Source organism: Falco rusticolus, chromosome 5 (assembly GCF_015220075.1).
Source record: "Falco rusticolus isolate bFalRus1 chromosome 5, bFalRus1.pri, whole genome shotgun sequence".
In the NCBI taxonomy this organism is placed as follows: domain Eukaryota; kingdom Metazoa; phylum Chordata; class Aves; order Falconiformes; family Falconidae; genus Falco; species Falco rusticolus.
In genome coordinates, this window is record NC_051191.1 from 83,741,734 (window position 1) to 83,764,497 (window position 22,764).

General features: G+C 48.3%; 1 protein-coding gene across 2 annotated transcripts; it reads left to right on the forward strand.

The window, feature by feature from the left end:
* Positions 1-868: 868 nt before the first annotated feature.
* Positions 869-12,858, forward strand: MFAP5 (microfibril associated protein 5). Of its 2 annotated transcripts, none has more exons than XM_037390088.1 (10): positions 869-984; positions 1,418-1,545; positions 1,938-2,000; positions 4,743-4,790; positions 5,931-5,966; positions 7,547-7,582; positions 8,367-8,402; positions 9,145-9,232; positions 9,662-9,735; positions 10,291-12,858. In XM_037390088.1, exons 3-10 carry the CDS (start codon positions 1,940-1,942, stop codon positions 10,410-10,412), a joined length of 501 nt encoding a protein of 166 aa, XP_037245985.1. In that variant the 5' UTR covers positions 869-984; positions 1,418-1,545; positions 1,938-1,939; the 3' UTR covers positions 10,413-12,858. The 2 variants fall into 2 exon arrangements, with proteins under 2 accessions (XP_037245985.1, XP_037245984.1); XM_037390087.1 differs by having other exon boundaries at positions 873-1,079.
* Positions 12,859-22,764: the final 9,906 nt, after the last annotated feature.

Below are 22,764 nucleotides of genomic sequence, written 5' to 3' on the forward strand. Positions count from 1 at the left end.
GCTGTATGAGGGGGGGAGCTTCGTTTGTTTCCTAGCTTTTTCCTTGGCTTCAGGGCTGAGATTGTGCCTTGAAGCTCATACAAGGGGCACTGTCCAGCCAGTGCCTCCTCAGACCCAGAGGAGTAATTCCAGAAGCAGCAAAGAGAAGGAAATTCTCTGAGAAAGCACCAGGACACGGGGATCGTGGGACTGTTAGGGGAGAGTGGCTGTTCCAGCCGGGCTGATGGGTTTGCTTCTGAGACCCTCGCTCACAACATGCAGCATGCTTGGAGGCACAAGGGAGCCTAAAGGATGGCAGTGAGGGTCAGAGCTCATCCTTCCTTTCTCAGTTTATGTCTCTACCATTTTCCTACTTTTTTTTTTTTTTTTTCCACACACACACATTTTCCCTGTTCCCTGCCTTTCTCAGACTGGCCAGAATGGCAACAGCTTTGCAGAATGGAGCCAGTCCCCCTGTGCCTGTTCCCTGCCCCCCTGCACACGAGCCAGGTCCCGGGGGGCGCCCCATCCCCATCCCATCCCCAACCGATCCCAATCCCAATCCATATCCCCATCCTGATCCCCATTCCCATCCCCACCCCCACCGATCCCCATCCCCACCCCATCCCTATCCCCACCCCTATCCCTACGCATCCCTAATCCCCAGTTGATCACAATCCCCACGCCCTCCCCCCCATCCCCTCCCCACCCCAATCCTCACCCCCATCCTATCCCCTTTCCCAGCCCCGTCCCGCCGGGAGGCGCCAGCCTCCCCCCCGCCCCCCCCGGCGCGGGGCAGCGGGGTGATGTCATCACGGTCGCTGCCAGCCGATTGGCTGCTCGCCAGCCCGCCATCTGCCCGCGGCCGGCGGGGCGCCGGTGCCGCCGCCCGCCCGCTCCCCGCTGCCCGTGAGGGGCTCCCCGGGGCCCGGGCCGCCTGCACCCCCGGCCGGCCCCGCGGCGGGACCCGGCGGCCGTGGCGGCCCCGCTTGCAGGGCGTGCCGGGTGGGCCGTGCGGCCGGAGCGGGACAGCGCGGGGGAGAAGCCGGGGGAGGCGGGAGCCCGGCCCGGCCTCCCGAGCGCCTGGTTGAGGCAGAGGGGTGCGAGGGGCGGGCGGGCCGCGGCGGGGGGGCGGCCGAGCGGGGAGCGGGGCTGAGGGGGGGGCGGCGGGAGAGGGAGAAGAGGGGCTGCGAAACGGGGCACCGACGTGTAACGTGGTCACAAGAATCCCTGCCTGGTGCTGGGCCATCCTGGGGGAACGGGAGGGGCGGGCTCCCTTGGGAGGATAATAAACTCTGGAATGAGGGTGTGGGCTGCTGCTCCTCGCTCCCCCCCCTCATTCCAGATGCATGATGACAGCACGTCCCACCATCTCACTGGCTTCTCCTTTTCCTCTTTTTTTTCTTTCCCTCCCCTTCCCAAAATTCGTATTTTGAAGACAACCAGAAGTAGAACATGTTCTGGGTGTGGCTGCCTGTGATTTACCCAATAGCCAAAGTGGGGGGGGACCACTGAGGGGGAGAGACAGAGCTCTGCTGCCGAAGGGAGTGGAGACCGAGGGCTGCAGTAAGTGATGGGGACCCTGTCTGTTCTCTCAGTGCTCCCCAAGATAATTGAAAAGTAGAAGAGAGTGGAGGGAGATAACAAGGGGAGACTTTGCTTTGCATGTGGTGTGTGTGTGTGGAGTGGGGCTTAGCCACCTGGGTAAGAAAAGAGATGGAGACCGGAGAGAGAAGGTGAAGAGAGAAAGAAAGCAGATGGAGCTATACGTGCACTCCATAATTTTTCAGGAACACCTGGAAAACTGGCCAGATAAGGAGGGAGACAGGTGGGAGAGAAGCTGGAAAGACTAAGTAGTCTTGAGAGGGAAATGGAGGCATCAAGAAAAGAGTTACAGGGGAGGGTATCACTCGTCCTGCCTTAGCTTTCTTCTGACTCCTCTCTTCTCTACTCCACAGGGATGAAGACCTCTGGAGCCTGTATACTGTTGTGTCTCTTAGCACTCTCCTTGTCCCCAGCTGGTGAGTCCTTATGCCAAGGGGAGGATTTCTTCTCCACCCCAGCCCCGTGGAGTTTCCTTTGCAGGCTCATGTGCCATGACCTAAGGAGAAAGACAGAGACATGTAGATGGACAGTGAAGGGAGAAGGACCAGACAAGAAAGGCAAGGTGGTTACAGGGTTGTAAGGAACAGCTTAGGAACTGGGGACTGGTTCCTATGTGTCCACTTTCCAGTAAGTACTGGGAGCTGCAAGAGGCAGAGGTCCACAGCTTCCACTGCAGGGATGTTTGGGTAAGCAAAACAGCCAGGCTGAGTTGAGAAAGGGGGTGAGCTGTGGTTTGTGCTTACTGTAGATTGCCATACCACCTGCGTTTGCATATCTGCGGAGCATTTCCCAGTGCTCTGTAAAACTTGTTCTGTCACAGTTGTGAAATATTTGCTGTCACTAGCGGTTCCTGCTGGAGTGGCCCCATTCCAGGCCACTCAGCTGCCGGGAGGTTTTGTAGGTTTTTGTATAGCTGTTTTGAGAAACCTAACCTCTGTAGTTCAAACCACTCTGTTTTTCTTGTTGTTGTTCTGTTTTGTTGTTCCATGTCTTTGTTTGCTTGGAGTTACTTTGGCAAAAATTCAGGTGGGATCAAATTTGTTTAAAAAAAAAAAACCAAAACGCAAAAAAAAAAAAGCCGAAACAAGAGCGCAGCAGCAGATGTTGTAGTCAGAAGACTCAGCACAGACAGCAGAAGTCAATGGAAAAAGCTTTGCCCAGGAAGGACTGTGTGCAGAAGACAGATGACTGCACCTACCACATTCATATAAGGTTATTTCAATCTACTCTCCTCGGTCCTACCCTCATGCTGAAGCCTGATTCTGCTCCCAGTGGCACTTTTTCCTGTAAAAGGTGCACTATAGAGGATGTCATGTTTGTGACTGTGAAGCAGGGAGTTGAGGCATCCAAGAGATGAGCTTGTAGGTGGTCTACAAAATTAGAGGCAGAAATAAAAGGCTGTGGGTTTTTTGATGCGTGAAGGAGGGCTGAAAGGAATTTTTGTTACTTTTGTGTATTTTGTTTTAGCATTTCTGGGTTGGTTTTTTTTTGTTTGTTTTGACTTGGAAAATAACAGGAATACCAGCCGGTCTTTCATTGTCTCTTGGTTTTCGGTACGCTACTGATAAGGTGAATTCGGGCTGCAGGTTTGGACCTCAAGGATTAATTTATTGCAACTTGGACAATAAAATCCAGTCGTTCATAAAGCATGTGATTTGGGTACCGTAGCAAATACAGATTGAAGTGATTGAGAATTGGGTAAGAAAGCCACCTCTTTTGTCTCTCCTTGTATGCAGAGGCTTCACTTCACTTGTGTCCTGTTGTTTTAGAGTTGGACCGGTTTTCCAGTTATCTCCTAGGGAGGGGAGGAAAAGAAAAAAGCTAGTAACAGCTGACTTGCCAATGTTAGGAAAAAGGAGGAGAGCCTCTCTTCTTTTTCCATATGACTTCTGTTTCAAATCTGGCACCGCTGGCCTCTGCAATGGTTTCAGAATTTGTGTCCTTCGTTTTGTATGAGAAACAAGTGAGAAAGTGTACAATATATTTTTTTCTCCTCTGCTTGTTCCATCAAGAGATTAGGCAGAACAGGGAAAGTTTTGGGCTGTGCTATATTGTGCACTGAAGTTATTATGTATGTCTGGCTCTCCCTGGGTCAATTGCCAGCAACTGAGCCCTTGGTGGCAGCTGGGTGGGGAAGGGAACAGCAGGGTCCAGTGACTCTTGTAAAGCTGCAGAGTAGGATTATGTAGGGGTCCCAAGAGTGCCTCTGCAGCTTGCAAGTAACTGCTCTCGGAATGAGGAAGAGCTAAGACAAAAGATCCAGACCTGGTAGTTTTTACCCATGCAGTGCTCCCATTAAGAACAGAAGGCTAAAGGCTGAGTTTGTAAGATGTAGCAGGGTGTACTGTTTTTTGGGCTGGTCCTGCACACATCCCTGCAGTGCCCCAGATCACTAGGTTTTTCCTGCCAACTCCTTCCTTCATCCCACCCCAGTTATGCAGACATTTCCCTCCTCTGTGGCTAGCAGGAAATATTTTCCTATTCCTGCCTGCTGTAGGAAGCAGCTCTCTCACCCTTTATATTTGGACAAATGAGGATTCTAGCTCAGTTTCAATTTCTTCTCTTCCACACAGCATGTACAGCCAAGCCTTCATCATTCTCCCTCTCCAGTGTGCCCAGGGGCTGAGGGGAAAGATCTGCTTTATGCTCCGTAGCCAGGCAGGATGACGAACCAGATGATTACTTGCCTAAGGAGCTACAGAAGCTGTGGTCTGTTTCTTAATGTGGCAATGACTCAATCTGTGACCCCAAGCAAATTATTTCTGTGACTCAGTTTCCTCTTTTATAAAATAGAGATAGGATTTTGACCAACTTCAAGAGCAGGGAGGCAATGTGCAATTTATTTTTGAAATGCATCAAATGGGGTTTCAGAAATGCGAAGTCTGGTAGCAGATCTGGAGGCATTTACTATCTTGTCCCTGTGCCTTTGACCCTATGGAAGCAGCAGGGGTAGGATCAGGACCCACTGGATCCACAAGTCTTTAAAGAGCAAACCCAGCCAGCAGTGGAGGCTGAGGCAGAGAGAGGACAGCATCTGTCTCTCCAGCAGGGGGTGGTGGTGTCTCCCGGACAGATAAACATCTCAAAAATTTCATAAAGCCTGCAGACTATAGAAATCCCTCCCTCTGTCCTTTCCTCACTCCCCTCTTCTCTTGCAGACTGGTTTCCATGGGTGGTCAATGGACAAGAACTGGAAAGTGCAACTGGTAAGTATTACAGGCGTGCTATGTGCTAAGTACTGTTCATGTGACCCAGCAGTCCTGTGGAGTTACAGCCTGTTTAGTTGAAAATGCTGTTCTTTCTTTCCTTGCCTCTGACCTTGTGAGCTTGCCTTTCAGTGAAGATTAAATAAGCCCTCCAAGACAACCTGCTAAGTGTTGTGAGTTCTTTACAAATAATTCACTAGTGCTGGGGTCCGGAACACTTAGCTCAAGTGCATGAAGTTATGTTCACAGGATTCTGGGAGATCCACAAGAGCTGATAACTCCTCAGATGTGAGATGGTTCGGGAACTCTACCACTGCTAGGGAAAATCCCAAGAAAAAGGGTGCACAAATGGCATGATGCTTTAGCAGTGAGGCCACTGAGAAAGGATATTGACTGGTCTTCATACTGGCTGTGTTGCTGAGGGTGAATTGCTTTAGCCCTCTGGACCTTCTTCCATTTCTGTGGCACAATAAGATAAAATGAATGTATGTTTGCATCATGCTTCAGCACCCAGAAGAGCCACAAGGGTCTGCCTTTTCTCCAGACTTAAGCCCGTGGCTAAGCCATGAGACATCTTGCAGCTGTGATCCTGTCATGTGTAATACCTGGGACTTCCTGGAAAACTGTTCAGAAGCCAGCCTAAAACATGTCCGCCAAGCTTCCCTGTCCTTCACACTTCCCTCTATCACGCTTACTCCAGCTTTGCCATCAGTTGCCTTTCAAAGAATCTCATCTGCTGATGCATTTCTGCAGTCAAGGGCAGGTTCTGGAGTTGCCTCCCTCCTCTGCAGGGGTGCCTCAGCTGTCTGTCCTACTGCTGCAGGAGCCATCAGTGCCTTTGTTTCAGATTCATCTTTCTCATTGAGATGCCCACAGTGGCCATATCTGAGAAATCAGAATGTGAATCCAGAGTTCAGTAAGGGATGATGCAATGTGCACTAAGAAATCCAGTCTCAGGGCAGTCACTGAAAAGGGGGATGGATATGGGTGGGATGGGGGTACTGTGTTTATTTATATATTTACTGGATTGGATCCCACTGTCTCATGAGCATACCGTGGCAGCCAAGTTAATTCAAGCTAGCTATATAAGGGACCACAAAGTAAAGACAAGCTCTCTCAAGGACGTTCTCTCTTTTCCAGGTGAAATTAGCACCGACTCTCTTATCGGCACTTCCGGTAAGCTCCAATGTCTTGGCAACTTCAGGCTTCTTTTCCCCTTTACTGCTGCCTACATAAACTCAGAAATTATGCATTATGCTCAGAAACTCCCCCACTGTTGACATGTAGTAGTGTTCTTTCAGCATTTATGGCTATCTGGGAGTCCTTTCTGTGCTCTGTGCAGGGAGATGAATTTAGGGCGGCTTAATTGTCTGTTCTCCAAGAAAATGCTGATCTCACCTGGTGTACCAGGGCTCTCTGAAGCTATTTACACTGCAGGAAGCCATGAAATCCAAAGCTCACGCAGCCTGGGCTTCCAGAGAAGGTTGCAGGAAGGAAGAGGCTAAATGACAAGGGAGAAAAGCTGGTCAGGTTCACCTGTTAACCGGGCAGCACTGTGGCACCGGTTGCATGGGTGTGTGCTGACAGCTAGCAGCTATGCTTGAGCATTCAGGAGACAGAGGTGGCAACCCCCCCGAAAAAACTGTGATAAAGCAAACTGAGCAGTGGTGGGATGATGGGGAGGTGGAAATACTGTTCTTTTAGTACTGTCTTCCCCGCAGTGCCCGCAGCTATGTCACTGGGGGGCAGCAAAATGTATGTGAAAAGTAGGGTAAATGAAGGACACTTGGGAAGACAGCACTTAGAGCATGCAATACGCCTCCTGAGAGCCAAGCCTTGCTGTGCAGACAGCCCCAGGGGAAGGATGCGGAGCTGACAGGAGTGTAGGCACTTACAAGACAGAGTAATCCTGCCAGGCTCAGTGGGCAATGGAGGAGAGGGCCAGAGGCTCAAGAAGGAGCCTCCGTACTTTTTCCGTATGAGTCCTGTTTAGAATCCGGCACCACTGGCCTGGGCAATGGTTTCTCTCTCGGCTGTGGAAGTCTCTCAGATACATTCCTCTGAGGTGAGGGGACCAGGCAGGGCAGTCAGTGATGTGGTTCAAAAGATAAAGGAGAGATAGCAACGCTTGGCTGTTTCTGGGAGATGTGCTGTGTAGGAGAGCTCATCCAAGAGCGGTGCCCTGTTCTCCAGCACAGCAGTTCCAGAGTCTCTCCTCTGCCCTGGAACTCTGCTCGTCAGCTGGCTATAGAGTATTGTGGGTCAAGCTGGCCAGTTGTCATGGGACAACACTGGAGGAGAAAAGTGGAGGCACAGTATTGTATATGCAAGGTGCATGATCTTCCTGATGGGAGTGGGAGGTGAAAGCAACCCATGTCAGTCTTGCGTTCAGTGTGTGAGACCTGACAGTCTGTAGGAGGGTAGATAAGAGTTGGTGTACAGACCAAACTGGCAGTGGCTAACCGACATCTAAACCTGAAAAGGCTATATGTGAAGCCTTTACAAAGGACGTGCTGTGGGACCCATCTCTGCTCTACAGCATCCTATCAGCCCTAGGACATGCAGCATATTCACGGGGAAAGCCTGCAGTTACTCTGACAAGTCAGATGATAACAACTTTGCAACTAGCGTTGTCTACGAACCAGATGTGGAATGGCTACTGGTCAGGAGTGGCGAGCCATCGGCAGGACTGTAGGAGGGGGAAAGATGTTGAAAACTCAAATTAAGATCTTTCAGAACATCTTCTCTTTTTCCAGCTGCAGCTGTCACACCACCTGTACTTCTTAGTCCTGGTGAGTTTATTCTTAGTTCACAGTCAAATGTTGCGGAACCCCCTTCCCTCTCCTTGCCCAGTCCCTGGCACAGAGAGCCCTGCCATCCCTGACTGCCCCTAACCACAGCCCTGATGCCCAAAAGACGACTCCTCTCTACACCCATGTGTTTTGCCTATGCTTCTGACTGACACTATGGCATGTGAGCAGAAGTCCTCTATCACTGTTGATGAGAACTTGTGCCTGACAGTTGGTCCTCCGAGTTCCTTTCCAGCTCGTCACTGGGTAAATAACAAAACGTACTGGTTTACTGTGGTACAGGTGGGTTGCTTTATCAGAGGGAATGATAAACCAACTTCCTTTTGACCCTTTGTCAGGGACATTAAAGAACCAGTGATCTGGGGATGCTGTTTCTTATAGAGTCACTGTTCCTTAGAAAGAGGCAGTCACAGGCTCCTTCACTTCTTGTCTAGATGGATGGTATTTAGCACAAATAAATACATTTACCCAATCTTTTGAATTATAAGCCAAGATGCCCTTACAGTGTAATTTTGAACAGTAGTGGTAATGCTTTATAGTAAAGTTTGGACAGATTTTTAGCATTGTTGGCTGGGTAGCTGGCACTAGATTCATATTTGTACCTTCTCTTACGGTTTTATGTTGGTAACAATGAAATCTTTTTCCACATTAGAAGTTACAGTGGAGGGCTCTTGAAGGAGCTCTCCAGTTACTTGTTTTAAGTAAGCTGATGTCTGGGATGGAATCATGGTAAATCACACTAACTTTGCTACCTTCTGTCTTCCAGTTCAGTCTGACAGCGAAACTACAACAGCTTCATCAGGTACGTTGATGTTTGCTGCCTCCACCCCCTCCAGACCCACTTTCACCCACCCTGTTACCTCTTCAGGGAGGTGCTGGCCGAGCACTGAGCTTTGTCTCCTGGAAAATTCCCTTCACCCTGTTGCTTGAGTTAGAAGTCCTGGAGAATGACACTAGTGGAAGCTGAAGTCTTCCCCTGGGTGGCATGCCTGGGAGGAGCTGGCAGATCACCAGACCAGATACACTGGGTCAATATTCTGTCGTTGTCAGTGGCCAAGATCTGGCGTTTCAGAAGGAAATGCAAGAATACCCATCAAAGTTAGCTATGGGGTTGATTGTCCAGAAAAGGAAGGAACTGGATTTGTGTCCTGAAGTGTGAGATTGCAGATCTAGTAAGAAACACATGTCTTAAACATGCAACTACAATTTACATTTTGTTTATTTGTGTCTTTCCCCTTGACAGCATATGTTGAGGGTCCCAGTACTCTGTGTTCAGGATTCCCAGTGGGCTTGTTTTGCTATTCAATCTACTTCCCCTTGCTTTTGTTTTATGAGGCAAGGGGATCAGAAATGTCTGCCTTATTTTCTCCTTCTCTAAACCATCCTCATCTCTCACAAGAGAGTGGAAAATAGAGGCATGGGGCCTTCCCTAGAAGCCTGGGAGGCAGTACCTAGTGAGGAAGTTATGTGTGTGCCAGAATGAGGGCACCTGCCAACGATGCTGGATCGCACCTCTGTGTGTGTGTGTGTGTGTCTGTTTCCAGATTGTCGTGAAGAAAAGTTCCCTTGCACACGCCTGTACTCTGTTCACAAACCAGTAAAGCAGTGTATAAGCTATCTCTGTGTTACAAGGTAAGAAACTAGCAGTCCCTAAGAAAAGCCCTAAAAACTCTCCAGCAACAGCATGTCCAGTTCAGTAATTGTTTCTTTTAAAGACTAGAAATTCCCTCAGAGAACCAGCTGGTGAGATGAATCCTATCCTCAGAGTGTCCTTTTAGGGTGATTAATTAAACCAGCACAATAACTATTACTGTGCAGCACTAAGAAGCTGCAGTGTGCCCTATATTGTAATCCACATTTAAGGTATTTGACCATTTCATGAAGTCTTGACAAAGATTACTGTTCTATTGACAACAGTCTTATTCTAGACTAACTAATTCTAAAAATTTAGGACTTGCCTCCTCACCAGTGAATATACATGTTTATTGCCTGTATCCCTTTTTTGTTTCTTTGGGTGTCTGTGCCTGTCGTGTCCTTGGCACGTACCTGGTGATCCCTCAGTGTGCGTCGCATGTACATAATAAACAAGGAGGTGTGCTCTCGCATTGTCTGCAAGGAGAATGAAGTCATGCAAGGTGAGTGATAGCACAGGCTACCCTGGAAGAATAGCTGCAGCCATCTGATAAGAGTCCCCAAGCTAACTAATTACCCAACACCAATCCATACGTAGTGGTTTCCCTGGACTTCGTCTGGGGGAGCTCTAATGCAGTGCAGCCTTGCATCCAGTATGCATGCCATAAAAAACATTGGAAAGTAGATACTGTACTACCAAGAATTATCAGCACTCTGCCTTCCTCGGTCTTGACCATGCTCTGCTAGCCCCAACCCAAACCATAACTCTTTGAGGTTAAAGAGTAACTCTTGATATTTCTGTTCATGAATAGAAACAGGATCCAGTCTTTATTGCAGCAAAATATGAGTGATTTTAATATGTATTGTACATGAATAAAGCCCGAAGGAAATTTCTGAAAGCCTAAGGACTTGCTCACTTGCCTCATGTATATAAGGATTCAGCAGTTCCAACAGTTGGTAGATGTAGTGAAGGATGTAGCTCTAACTATTTTAGTAGTGAAGAATTTGAAGGAAGCTTTGATTATCTGTCAACCTGTGTGTGTCTGCTATGTCTTCAGATGAGATCTGTCGCCAGCTGGCTGGCCTTCCTTCTCGACGTCTCCGCCGATCTGGGCAACCCCTGCATCTCCCTTGCAGGCAACTTCTGGAGCAGCAACGCAGAAGGCCTGATGCTCTGTGAGCTACCAACAGTAGGAGAGAAAAAGGAAGGGAGAGAAGAGAAATCATCATCCACTACCTATAACCCAAGACAAGTCCTTCTTGTTTGTGATTTCCCCACCATTTCCTTGCTTCTTTGCCTTCCCCCACATCCTCTTCTTCAGGTGCTGCAGTACAGAGTCCCCTCTCTGCTAGTCTGTCGTGGTGGCTGGTGTCATCTTCTAAATCTGTTGCTGAGGATGTGGGATGCTCCCCTTTTTTCTCTCAAACTCTTGTTTGGCAGGCCATGAACTGCTCATTTCCCAGAGGTCCTTATAAATGTGCTGCATCTTTTCTTGCTTTGCCCCCACAGAGAGGCAGACGTGGGGACAGGTTGTAGCCCTCTCCAGCAGTACAGATGCCCTAAGCTGCATCTTGTGTGAAGGAGTGCAGACGTGCAGACCTTTTTGCCGCAGGGCTCCTGGCCTGGGTTTCTTTCATGGCATCAGTATGAGTTTGGATATGGTTGATCAGCCTGAGCCTCTCTGGTCCTCCTGAGCCACTGAGTCTGCTGTGTGATAGCACAGCCTTCTCCCATGTCTGCTGGCCTCAGAGAAGTGACAGAACTGGGAGATGAGCTGTCCTCAACCCAAGGCAAACCTCATTGTCCCTGTGTGGCAGCAGATCATTTATAACTACCTCTGGGAAGCTCTTTGTCTCAAGCCCATTGCCTCCCTCGCACACAACTGCTACCAAAAGCAGGAATTCTGGATTTCATATGGCATTATATTTTTCTCAAAAAGATTACATCAGAACAGAGTGCTGCCTCTTCCTCTCCCTCCTCTCCTCTCCCCTCCCCTGTTCTGTCCCTCCCTTCCCATTGAAGAAATCTCTTGGTGCCCATTTCAGGCAAGTTCCAGGGAGCAGTAAGTATGGCTGCCTCCGCTCCCAAGGCCAAGGGAGCCCCCAAAGAACCCCTGTGTATGTCCTCGCAGTACTGGGAACTTGCAATGAATTAGGTTGTCCTGGTGACTTGTCTTGGTCTGGCTACCTCCACATTCTCCAGTTGCTGAGCCTGCTTTTAATGTCTCCACTCGAGTTCCTACCTCCTGACCCAGGAGCTCCTGTGCAAAGCAGAAGGAAGTCACAAACTGGAATAGGATGTGGGAGAAGAATCATTATCTGGGATCGCTGGGTTTTCCTAAAGGTTCTCTGGCTGTGCTGACCTGCACAGAGCCAGGTGCTGGTGGGGAGGTAAATGAATCTGCAGGTGTAAGTGCTTATAAAGGCAGGCCAACCTGGGGAAAAGAATTCAGTCTGGTAGCACTGGATGTCTGTGGTCTGCTCGAGAACTTTGTTTTCCAGATGCATGGAGAACATTTTGAGGTATATGGGCAGTTTTCACTATGAGACTGGGTAGGGTGAGTGGGGAGGGGCAATCTGAAGTGTGTTAATCGCTCTGTGTGACTGTTAGTGGCACGATTCTGTGGGCCAGCGGTGCTGAGCAGTTTAGCTCACTGCAACAGAAGATCAGCAAGACCCTGTCCCTAGGATCTCTAAGCATTGTTCCAACTGACAGAGAGCCAGTCTGCTGGAGCAGGCATTCAGCCCTGTCACATCACGTACTGTGTTGCTGAGCTGAGTACCATTCCGCCTTGCAGGAGCACTGGCCTGCTGCACAGAGCCGGGGTCACACAGTACCGGGGACAGCTTGCTGCCCAGAGACATCTCCGAAAAAAAAAGAGCAAAACAATGAGGCAGGAGCCTGTCCTCAGGACTGGGATTTCTGCTGTATGCAGCAAGAAGCTGGTTACATCTTGTGTGTAGGGGAAGGTGCCCTGTGCAGACACAGAATTGTTCCATAAAAGGTCAAAACCGGGCACAGATGGGCTAAATCTCTATATTAATCCAGCATACAGGAGAAAGAATTCCAAGTTATGCAGTGACTGGAATTTCGTCCTACAGACAGGGGCATTGCACCCCTACACAGAGGGTGATGCTCCTCTTGAGTACTCCAGAGGTTCATGAGAGTAGGGAGGGAGGAGGAGTTTCTCTGTACTGAGCGTGCACATTTCTGTGGAGAGGAGAGCACGGAGAGCTTGATCTCAAAGACATTCAAGCCACTGGCAGCCACTGACTTCTGTGCTGGGATGCCTGTGGATTTTGCCTGCATGGAGGAAGGTGGGATGGAGATGAGATGGAGAAGGAGCTCTTGGAAACTGGGCTAGGTCAAGTCTCCACTCTGTATTTAGAGTTGAATGTAAGCTGATATAATATAGATATATAACTGTATAACATAGCTACTGTACAGTATATAGAAATTTAACATTCATACAGTTTGGAGAATGGTTAGAAGCCCTCCTGTTGCTTGCTTTCAGCAGGGACAGGAAGAGGTGCCCCTCTCCAGGAGAACACTGTTTTAATGCTAGAGTCCATATAATGCACACAAAAATATTAAAAGAAAATTTATTTCCTGTTATTCTTGGCAACTCTCATGTGTTTGGGTTTATTTGTCTTTAGCTGTATTTCCTCCACATTTGTGGGGAGACTTGACTCCAGCCCAAATCTGCATTTGGATCTCTTCGCTCCCGGCTGGCCAGTCCTCTGTTGCCACCCTCCCTTCACTCGTGAATCACAGGGCTTCGTAGGAGTTAATTCTTTTTCCTAGGGATACAGAAATTCAGCATTTTTTTCCCGTGGATAGCTGTGCTAGATTCTCCTGACAGTTGACAGCTGCTGAACACAGGGATAACTCCCCCCAGCCCATGAGATTTGCACTGAGAACACATCTTTTCACCGTGTGTGCGCCATGGCTTGCCGGTAGAGAATTACCATCTCCAGGTAAAATGGTAAGATGGCTGAAAGAAGAGAAGAGCTGTGAAAAATCAGAATGTAAGCAATGAAGAATTTGTTTGCTAGAGCCATGTAACTCAGTAATGGGAACAACAGAAAGACTACATTATACATCGCACATTAGGTCAAAAGGAATGGGGAAAATTCTCTTTCATTGAATTCCTGACTTGCGTAGATTTATCCGGCACTGACTGTGCAGATTTCGGTCAAAAAGATGGAGCAGTCAGAGCAGGGGGGACTAGGCAGTGTCTTCATGTGCAAGCAGTCAAGTCTGCATTTCGATGGTATTTCTAGAACAAAAGTGGCTGTGACCCAAATTAGCCATTAAACTGCCTCTGACCACGGGCCATAATTCTTCAGGACTAAACCACACAATGCAGGTTATTGCGCAACACTGTCCCCTGGAATCGATGCTCCTTGGCTCACGCTGCGGTGTCCCTGTCTTGGACGGTTACAATGAAAACAGCCTGAACCCGAGTGGCCGTAGGTGCTGTTCCCACCACACTGGCCTGATCCTGCTCGGACTCATGAGCTCTTGGCCTTTGCGGTGTCCCTCTATCAGTGCGTTCCACTGACTGTGAGCAGAGTGTGACATGCCATCGGCTTTTGGTAATTCGGTTTATTCTTTTCCTTACAGTACTGGGGTCTGCAGACAGGCTTCCCCATCTTGGTTAGCACTTACCCCCCACACACACATTTACCTCCCCTGCTGTTCCCACCTGAACTGTCCTGGCGCGGTGGTGCTGGTTTCTGGGTGCTGCCATCTCTTGTAAGCGGGGAAGATGGTTTTAAATATAGCTCCAGCTGGATCTGTTTCTCACGAAGGTGGAGTAGCCTCAAAGCACACTGCCAGAGTCCCCTTTCAGAAGCATGATCTAGGGTTTGTGGCTGATTTTCACAAACTCTTCTGACCTGGAGCAGGAGTTGGATGGCCTGCAGTCACTTCCCCTACAACCGTTGTTCTTGTTTATTTTGCTGTCGCATCTCTTGAGTACCAATTGCTGTTGCCAGTTTGAATGCTGCTGTTTCAAGGCCAGTGCTCTGATGTCTGGTCCCCAGTTTGAAGCACTACCTCGCTTTGCTGGGTCTGTGGAGCTGGAGATCCCGATGAGGGAAGCTGGCCGCGTGGTGGGCTTTCTGCTGCACCTGGAAAGCAAGAGTTGTTCCACCTTCCCATCTCTCCTTCTCCTCTTTGTTCTCTGCCCCTATTTTCCTCTTTCTTCTCTGTTGGTAAGTTTATCCTGGAGCAAGAAACACAGTGAGGAGGACAGTGGGGATGAAGTGGGCAGCAGGAGCTGTGCTCAATGAGGTGGCACGCAGCATTGCCCAGTGGGCTTGGGGGCAGTGCTTGGCCCATGCCAGCTCCCCTTTTCTCTTGCCCTCCAGTTCTCACACACTTTGGCTCCCTCAGCTGCCAAGCTCAGGATTTTCTGAAGGGAAAGACACACTCATCAGAGCAGGGAGGGGAGATGGCACCTCAGGTCACCGTGTGCGCTGTGGGAACTGCAACCGCGTGTCTTGAGCTGGTGGCCGCTGGTTGCAGAAACAAGGAGAGGAGGAAGGGGAGTGCTGTGGGAAAAGTAGAGGAGGCTGTTGGAAGCAGCTGCCACGTCACCTAGAAGCTCCGTGTCACCTGGATCTTGTCCACAAGAACCCACAGCACAATAAAACGTGTTGTCATCAGGCCTCCAAGGGTGGAGGGATCCCTCAGGAGCATTCTGCCGGCTGGGCTGCAGGCTGGCTTTGCAGAGGGGAGTGGTGCTTGCAGCCCGTCCAGAAAGAGCACCTCTTACGTAAAGAATAGCCGGGTTGAAACAAAATGGATTTTAGTTTAAAATTTTAAAAAAGTTGGTTTGTTTTTTTTTAAAATAAGTTTTAAAAGGTGCATGATGCCATAACGTTTACTCCTGGCAGCCCATGGTCTGGCATTGTTAGACAGTGTACATCTGTCCAGTTGTGAGCAGCCCCTTGACTGGGGCAGAGGAAATCTGAATTCTGTTTCTGGATCTCTTCTTCATCTCCTACTCTCTGATCTTCAGCGTATTGCTGCATTTCCCTCTGTTCCCTGCCATCCTCACCCCTCGTAATGTAGCAAGCTGGAATAATCTCCCACAAAACAGAGAGCTGGATTTTAGTACGTTAAAAAAAGACCTGTTCAAAAAGTGTGTGAAACATCATGGATGAATTTGATTGTCCACTTTTGCTCATAATGTAAACGTTTTTTTCAAATAAAGGTGTTTTCAATAATATAAATTATATCAGTTAAAATGCAAGCTGCATGTACACACTGCTACTATGTTGAAGTATGTTAAAAAACTGAATTGGTGAAAGTCATCAGTAGAGCAAGGCTTCACTTAATTAATATATTCACTTAATTAATAAATCCTCTTTCAGAATGCTGTTTTGGGCATTTTACTAAGATTGCAATTTCCATACAGATACAGCTTGTCAAAATCTAATAAACAAACATGGGTCTAAGTAATCTAATAAACAAACAAATGGGTCTAAATAATAAGTAATGTCAGAACTTACCTGCTTAAATATAAGAATAAATGTACATGAAGCTGTGCATTTTCAAAAATAAATGTCGTTGTTGAGATAGTATACCTTCTCATTTAAGATCATAGCAAAAATTATGTTGAAATTTACCAAGCAGAGCTAACTTCAAAGCTAATCAAATTGCTCAGAGCCTTGTCCAGCTGAATTTTGAGAAAGTCAGCAAGGACAGAGAATCCACAACCTGTTCCAGTGCTGCACCACATTTAAGATGGAGAATATTTTCGTGATGTCAGATCAGAAATTCCTTTGTTGCAGCTTTCATCTGTTGCCTCTATTCTTTTTGCTGTGGGCAGACTCTGTCCCCATCTCCCCCACAACACTGCTGCAGACAAGTGAAGAAAACAAGAAGAAACATTTAGTTCATACAAAGCCTGAGTTTTATAGCAAACCAAGGAATTGTAATTATTACAATTAATTCTCTTCCTTTGGTGAAACTGTGTTAAAAAACACAAAACATGATGAAAATCAATGGTTCAATTAAAGGATTTACATTTTGTGTCCCTGAAGCAGGACACTCTGTCTGTGCTTATACAGCATTTACTTTTTGTGCGCTGCCTTCTCAGCCTGAGGACACTTTCTGTTGCTGTGCCTTGGATTTGGTAGCCTTGGGTTTCACTGCTTTGCCCTTAGCTGGATCTTTGCCTTTTTTTGTCTGTCGGCTTTCGTATTCTCTAAGATCTTCATTGCTTTCTTGGCCACGGTGGCTGCCAGTTTCTTGGTTTTCCTTGGGATTTCCTTCACAGCCGCAGGTAATCGGGGCTTCTTGGCAGTGCCAGTCAAGGAACAGGTGGTTCTTGCCCTTTGCTGCCTTCTTGGCACCTTCCTCTTGGCTTGTTGTTGAGTTTGAAGGAGCTAGAAGTACCAAGTCTTCTTGTGCTGCTCTTGCCTGGCTCCTGAGCCCCAGCCTGGTGCAGCTGTTGTCCTGTACTGCGTTGCCTTCAGTTCCCTTTCAGAGTGGTGAGAGAAAGTTCTTCTGTGCTTCTGGGAGACAGTCATTGCCCTTAAATCAGCCCCGCTGGAGAGTGGGGGCTTGCAGGACTTGGATTCTCATGCCACCTTCTCCAGTGCCTTAGCTGGTGCCTTAGAGGCTGGAGCAGAAGCGGCACCTGCAGCGGCAGTTGCTTCAAACATGATAGCCAGCACAGCCTACCAGCGTGACATCTTGACCAAGGTTTTGGTTTCACACTGATGCACGTCAGCTTGCCACTTCTTGCACTGGGTGCCTTGCACCTACAAAGTCTTTGCACGCTGACGGCATTCCTGTGAGGCTTACAGCTCTGACTGTTCCCTTGTAGCACCAAAGCCAGATGGTATCAGCAAACACACCCACTGGGAAATGCTTGCACCTCAGTGTGTCCTTTGTCTGGTACCCAAATAGCACAGATCAGCTGGAGCAAGCGGTGTTGGCCATTATTATGGATTAGCAAATAAAACCTGTTTTCTTCTGCAGCAGCTTAGACTTGGCCTCCAGCCTAGTCCTCGCTGTGGAGAAATAGTTCGTGAGTTTCTTTTCTGCCTGGTGCAGTGTGAATGCAGTCGTTCCTGAGACTCTCCACATCGTGGTAACAAGTAATTATCTCATCAGCTCTGCTTGAGCCCCAGCACCATCATTACACCATTTCTCTTGGCTCCGCTGTCCATCAGCTGGTATCTCTGTAGTTTCCCTTTGGTTTAGTTTAGGAAAGGCATCTGAACCCTTCATAGTCTCTGCAAGCCCCTTTGCAATTTCTGTTCCCTGAGAGGGGCCCTGCTTCAGGGCAGATTTTAGCTCTTCAATCTGTAAGCTTTTTTGGTCCTGCTACCAGTTTTCCAAACTGGGATGCGACCAAGCTAGCCACCCGAAAGTAAATGTGCCTGTGCCCTACCCTACCGGTACCTGCACAGAAATGGTAGAAGCGATGAGTGGACATGGTGTTCCCTCACTGAGTACAGACTGGGGCAAGGGAAGTTAACTGGTTGTGTATGTGAATGCAAGGGCTGTATATTTTAGAGAGATATAGCTGTTCTGGGGGCACATCTGAGTGGCAAGCAGAAACAATGCTACAAGTACTGTGTAAAACCAATGGGCACCAGTGAATTAAAATTTCTGTTAATAATTCCTAATCGGTAGTTTCCCAGGTCTTTGTTTCCTTTTCAGATTATTCCTCTTCTTTCTCTCCCCTGCTTACTAGGAGCTTCTACCAGCCTTTTCATCCAAGCAGAACCCATGCTTTTGGCTGGACAAAATGGACATTTTAAAATCCTATGAAATTAGCTGGGAAGTTCTCAGATGCTCGGATACCCTCCCCTGCCTGGTCAGCTAGCTCGAGTGTGTCACAGCTCAGACCTCACTGCTTACAGCAGAAACTTGGGAGCCTCCCATGTGGTCATGGCTAAAGAATTAACTGACGCTAACAGTCAGCACAGCCAGGCACGGCAGTGCACTAGCAAAGAAGGAAGACAGCAGAGATACCACAGCAAAGGAGGAGATCCTCGTCATGTGTGAAATGAGAATCACTTTTCACCCCTTTCCCCCTCTCTCCATTGGCCTCAGGGTGGGTCTCCCATTCCATCCCCATTGCCAAGAGCACTGGGCCCCCTGGAAGAGGATCAAGGTGTCAGATTCTACTTTGGCGTTAGGGAGTGGAGGTTAGTGGTGACATTCCACAAACCTTCTGGATGTGGCCATTGATGAGAGCACAGGAGCAGCTCTGAACTCTGGGAGGAGGAAGTGAAGAAGTAGCAAGACTACCTTGAATCTTCTGAAAATAATTGCTTTGCTGATAAGAAAATTTTGTAAGATGCAAGAATACTGCTCATGAGGACCTCCAGACAAGGAAAACTTGTACAACTGCAGGGAACACAACACATGACTCCAAGGCAAGGAACATGCAATGTGCTGCTCTTTAGTGAGCTTCCAAGCGCTTCTATCCCAACCTCTCCTGCAAAGGGCTTCTCCAAAGACAACAGGGAAACTAAAATCAGGATTTACCACCCAGGCCCCAGGTGCAAGCTCTTTTTGCACCGGGTAGCGTGAGCTGCAGCAACTGCACAAACAGGAGCTAATAGGCAACTTGTGTCTGTGAAACCTTAACCGCAGCTAGAAGGTGAGTCTCATTGTGAAAAACTGTGGTGCAAAACCAAGTTTCTCCCCATGACTAGCAGATGATTACAGAGATATGAAGCCAGTGCCTTCCATTAAGGAGGGGGAAAATGCGATCTGGAGCAGAGTCTGGGATGCCCAGACCAGGGGGCTGAGCTGTAGGAGAACGGAGTAACACTAGAACACAGCCTGCAGCTCCCTGTGCAAAAAGAGGGTCTTCTCCAGGCCTGCGCAGCACGGCGGCAGAAGCCAAGTCAGCTGGGCAGGGTGCGCTGGAGGCTGGAGCTGCGCTGCTGTGGGAAGCAGCGAGGTGCAAGCAGCTCTGGTGGGTGCTTCCCCACACCCAGCTCTCAGCGTGGGGAAGGTGCATTCTGCTTTGATTGCAGACTCTGTTTTTCTTAGTGTAAATGAGATAAGCTGCCAACCACTTAGCCTCAAGCTAGAGCGGACACTTGAGGACAAGTGCAAGTGCTTGGGCTTTGGTCACATTTATCTGCATTCACTATGGGGGAGCCATTCACTAGGTTTCAAAATCCTCAACCCGATCCAGCCCCTTTCCTCCCTTCCTGCTGGTGATTCCAGCCGGTGTCAGTCACTGGTAGCAAGGGATGGAGCCGCTGCTGCCTAGAGACGTGGGAGGGGGGAGCGGAATTAATACAGGTAGGAAGAGAAAAAATTCTGGGCTCACAGAGTCAGGATTAAGGGTCATTAGTTCCTATAAGGAGGCTGAGGCTGGGCTAGCACAGAGCTGCAGGGCAGGAATGAGAGGCACTCACAGGGTTGAAAAATGTGTACTCAGTTCAATAGTTTCACCCTAATTTGCCTCATCCCCCAGCACCAAAACAAGCTCAACAGTGGAACAAAAATAAACGATGAGTCAAGTCTCCAGGTAAAGGTTTTGCAGTGCAAGCCTGGAAAGCCAAATTGCTAGTAAAACACATAATAACATATAATCTTAGCGCACACTCAGCAACCAGGTGCCCTCAATTCTTTATCAGTGGCATCATCTACAATCCTGCAGCATGCAGCAGTGCACAGCACAGGGGTCCAGGTTTCATAAACCTACACTCCCCGTAGCACTCCTATACACCTTGAACTCCTGCCTTCTCTCCTTCCCACTTCCGTCTCACAAGCTGGGGTCCCTGCTCTTGTCTAACTTAGATGTAGCCTCAGTGACACTCACCCCACAGTGCTTCAGATTTGCATTTGCAATCCCCCCACTACACACACACCCTCCCACACCTGTGATGTTCACTCCAGGCAGACCTCATCCTCATCCTCATCCTCATCCTCATCCTCATCCTCATCCTCACAGCTTTCGTACATCTCCGTGGTGCTGCATATTCCACACCACCAAAGGCAGTGCTTGGTCATGCAACTGCTGAAAACTTCTCCCTAGGTATGGCATCCACAGCTGTGTCACAAGATGAGTTGGCAGCTCTAGGGACAAGGCCCTTCGCCCCATGTCCTAGGCAGCAAGCTGCTTCTACATCTACCATGGCTTTTTTCTTACACCCAGGACTAGAATCATGCGAGTGCTCTGCCTGGCAGAGGTGCCTGAGCAAGTGTGCTACCGATGTGTTGGGTCTGTCGTTCAAAATAGGGTGATGAGTCTTTGTGGAATGAACACAGAATATATTGTACTGTTTGTATAATAAATAAGCACTTTAGTATATGCTTATAGTTAATATATACTTATATTAAGTAAGCATATTACATTGTATGTGCTTATAATAAATACGCATATCAGCTTATTTATATGCCTGTGCCCAACTGCAAGGAACTCTGCTATTCCCCTGCTCGGGGTCTCGCTGCAAGTCAGTGTCTGTGGTGCATCAGCACTTGTGGAGCAGAGAAAGTTTTTCTGCTTGAGGTTTTCACTTGAGGCGAGGGGAAGCAGGTGTCTGCGTTTCTTGTGTGCAGCCCGAGAACCAACCAAATGGTGATGTCGGCGCTTGTTTCAAAATGCGATTTCTGAGCAAAGGGTGAATGGAAAAAATAAATATGTATTTATATCGACACACACCAACACGCAGCTTCCTGTTGACTAAACAAGCAACCTCTCCTCTGCTTTGGGGCTAGGTAATTAGTTTTAGTTATTCACCACATTTTTGCTCTCTGATTTCTTAGCAATTCTCTTTCTGAATCTTTAGTAACAGTAATGGTGATACTCCTCCTCACCCCTTACACCTAACCACTGCTCTTCAGGCTGCTGTTATTTCTCTGCTGTTCTCACTTCAAGACAGGGAATAGAGCTCTGAACACAAGAAGCCTGAAGCAATGCTAGGACATCCTTCTGTGATCCTGATAAGCTGGAGCAGTGTCTCTTGCTAGGTAACAGCCCAAACACACCAGCACAGGACCCTTTCCAGCCTTCCCCACTAGCCTTTAACTGACCCGGGCTTTGATCAGAAGCAGAGATGGAGTCATCTTCAGTAAAATTGTTTTTCTCTGCCACCCATAGCCCCCTCACCAAATAAGTTTGCATTGAGCAGAAAGGAAGGAAAACCAGAGTGGTCAGCACCCCTCCTCGTGCATTAGCTCCCAGCCAAAAGGGTCGCACTGTATATTAAAGATTTGGCAATTTAAGGCCAGGGAGGAAGCTGGACTAGCAGCTAGATTAGGGTTCAGCAACCAGCAACCTTTCTATGGTTTTCCAAAATACTTATTTTTAACCAGAGCAGAGATGACACCTGCAAATGAGCAAGGTCTTGCCTTGGCAAGGTACTGCAGCTCCTGCTTTAGGCAGTCCTGCATAGCAGCTGAGGGTCCTTCTCCAACTGTCACCCTGGGCTTGCCATGAGGCCCTAAAAATACATCCACACTAACACGTTTCTTCTCTGGGGATTAGAGCCGGAGGCACAGTACCGCTGCCACTGGCTTTGGGCACTCACACCTCCACTATGAGGGAAGTTGCTGGTCTAAACAAATGGCATTAGAAAGCCTACATCAGTATTTAGATTTGAGAGCCCTGCCAGAGAGTGACCTAAGTACAGTTCATCTGTTCATACGTTTGTTCGTTCTTTTTTGCCTCGGTGGAGTGCAAAGAGGGTCTCAATATTTAAGGAAAAGTGCTGATGTTTTAAACATGGAAGAGTGAATTCCATTTACAGGCAAGACCAGAGAAGGATCTAGTTAAATATTTTATGAGACTTGACAGGTTAAACCTTTGAGAAAATCATTACGCACAAATTTAATTTATGGGGAACACCAGGCTGGCCATGAAGATATTTCTTGGCTCCTTTCAGAGCAGAAAATGTCATGTAAAATTTTCTGCAAGCTTTTGCCTATTGAAATTAGGAGCCACAACACGAATAAAGCTGAAACTACCTTAATTTATCTGATGGAACACAAACAGTTGTGATGTCTAAGAAACAGATTTCCCGGGGTGTGTTGCTTTTTTTTCTTTTTAATGTCCTGTGTAACAAACATCCTTCTTGCAATATTGAAAGAAAAAACTAGTATGAAAGGGGGACAAAACGACTCTTGGTCTGACCTAGGAGATTTGTCACAAGGTGCTGCTAAGGCAAAGGCTGAAAGGGGCCAGCTGTTTCATTAACAGGAGCGTCCCCTTTGATTCTGTTCAGTAGGACAGGGATTCGCAAGGACTGCAGGCTCTTCCAGCTTTGGTCAAACACCAGCAGCCAGATCCCCAAAGAGGATAATTGCCACAACCCTTGAGACCGATGCAGCTGCCAAAATGTGAAGCTGCTGAGCATGTGCCCTACCCAGACGTTTCCCCAAGGAGTCGGACAGCCCAGCCCCGGCCCTTCCAGGAGTACTTCTTCTCCTGAAGTGTGCCATGCCAGCCGCTCTCAAAGACAAGTACGCTCAGAGTGCTGGGCTAGAGTCATCTGCTCTGTTCTGGCGACTCGTCTCTCCTTTTCATGTGTTTGCATAT

Coding starts and splice junctions, on each gene's coding strand:
- MFAP5 (XM_037390088.1), top strand. CDS start 1,940: ATGAAGACCTCTGGAGCCTGTATACTGTTGTGTCTCTTAGCACTCTCC. Junction 4,791..5,930: donor AGAACTGGAAAGTGCAACTG/GTAAGTATTACA, acceptor TCTCTTTTCCAG/GTGAAATTAGCACCGACTCT. Junction 8,403..9,144: donor AACTACAACAGCTTCATCAG/GTACGTTGATGT, acceptor GTCTGTTTCCAG/ATTGTCGTGAAGAAAAGTTC.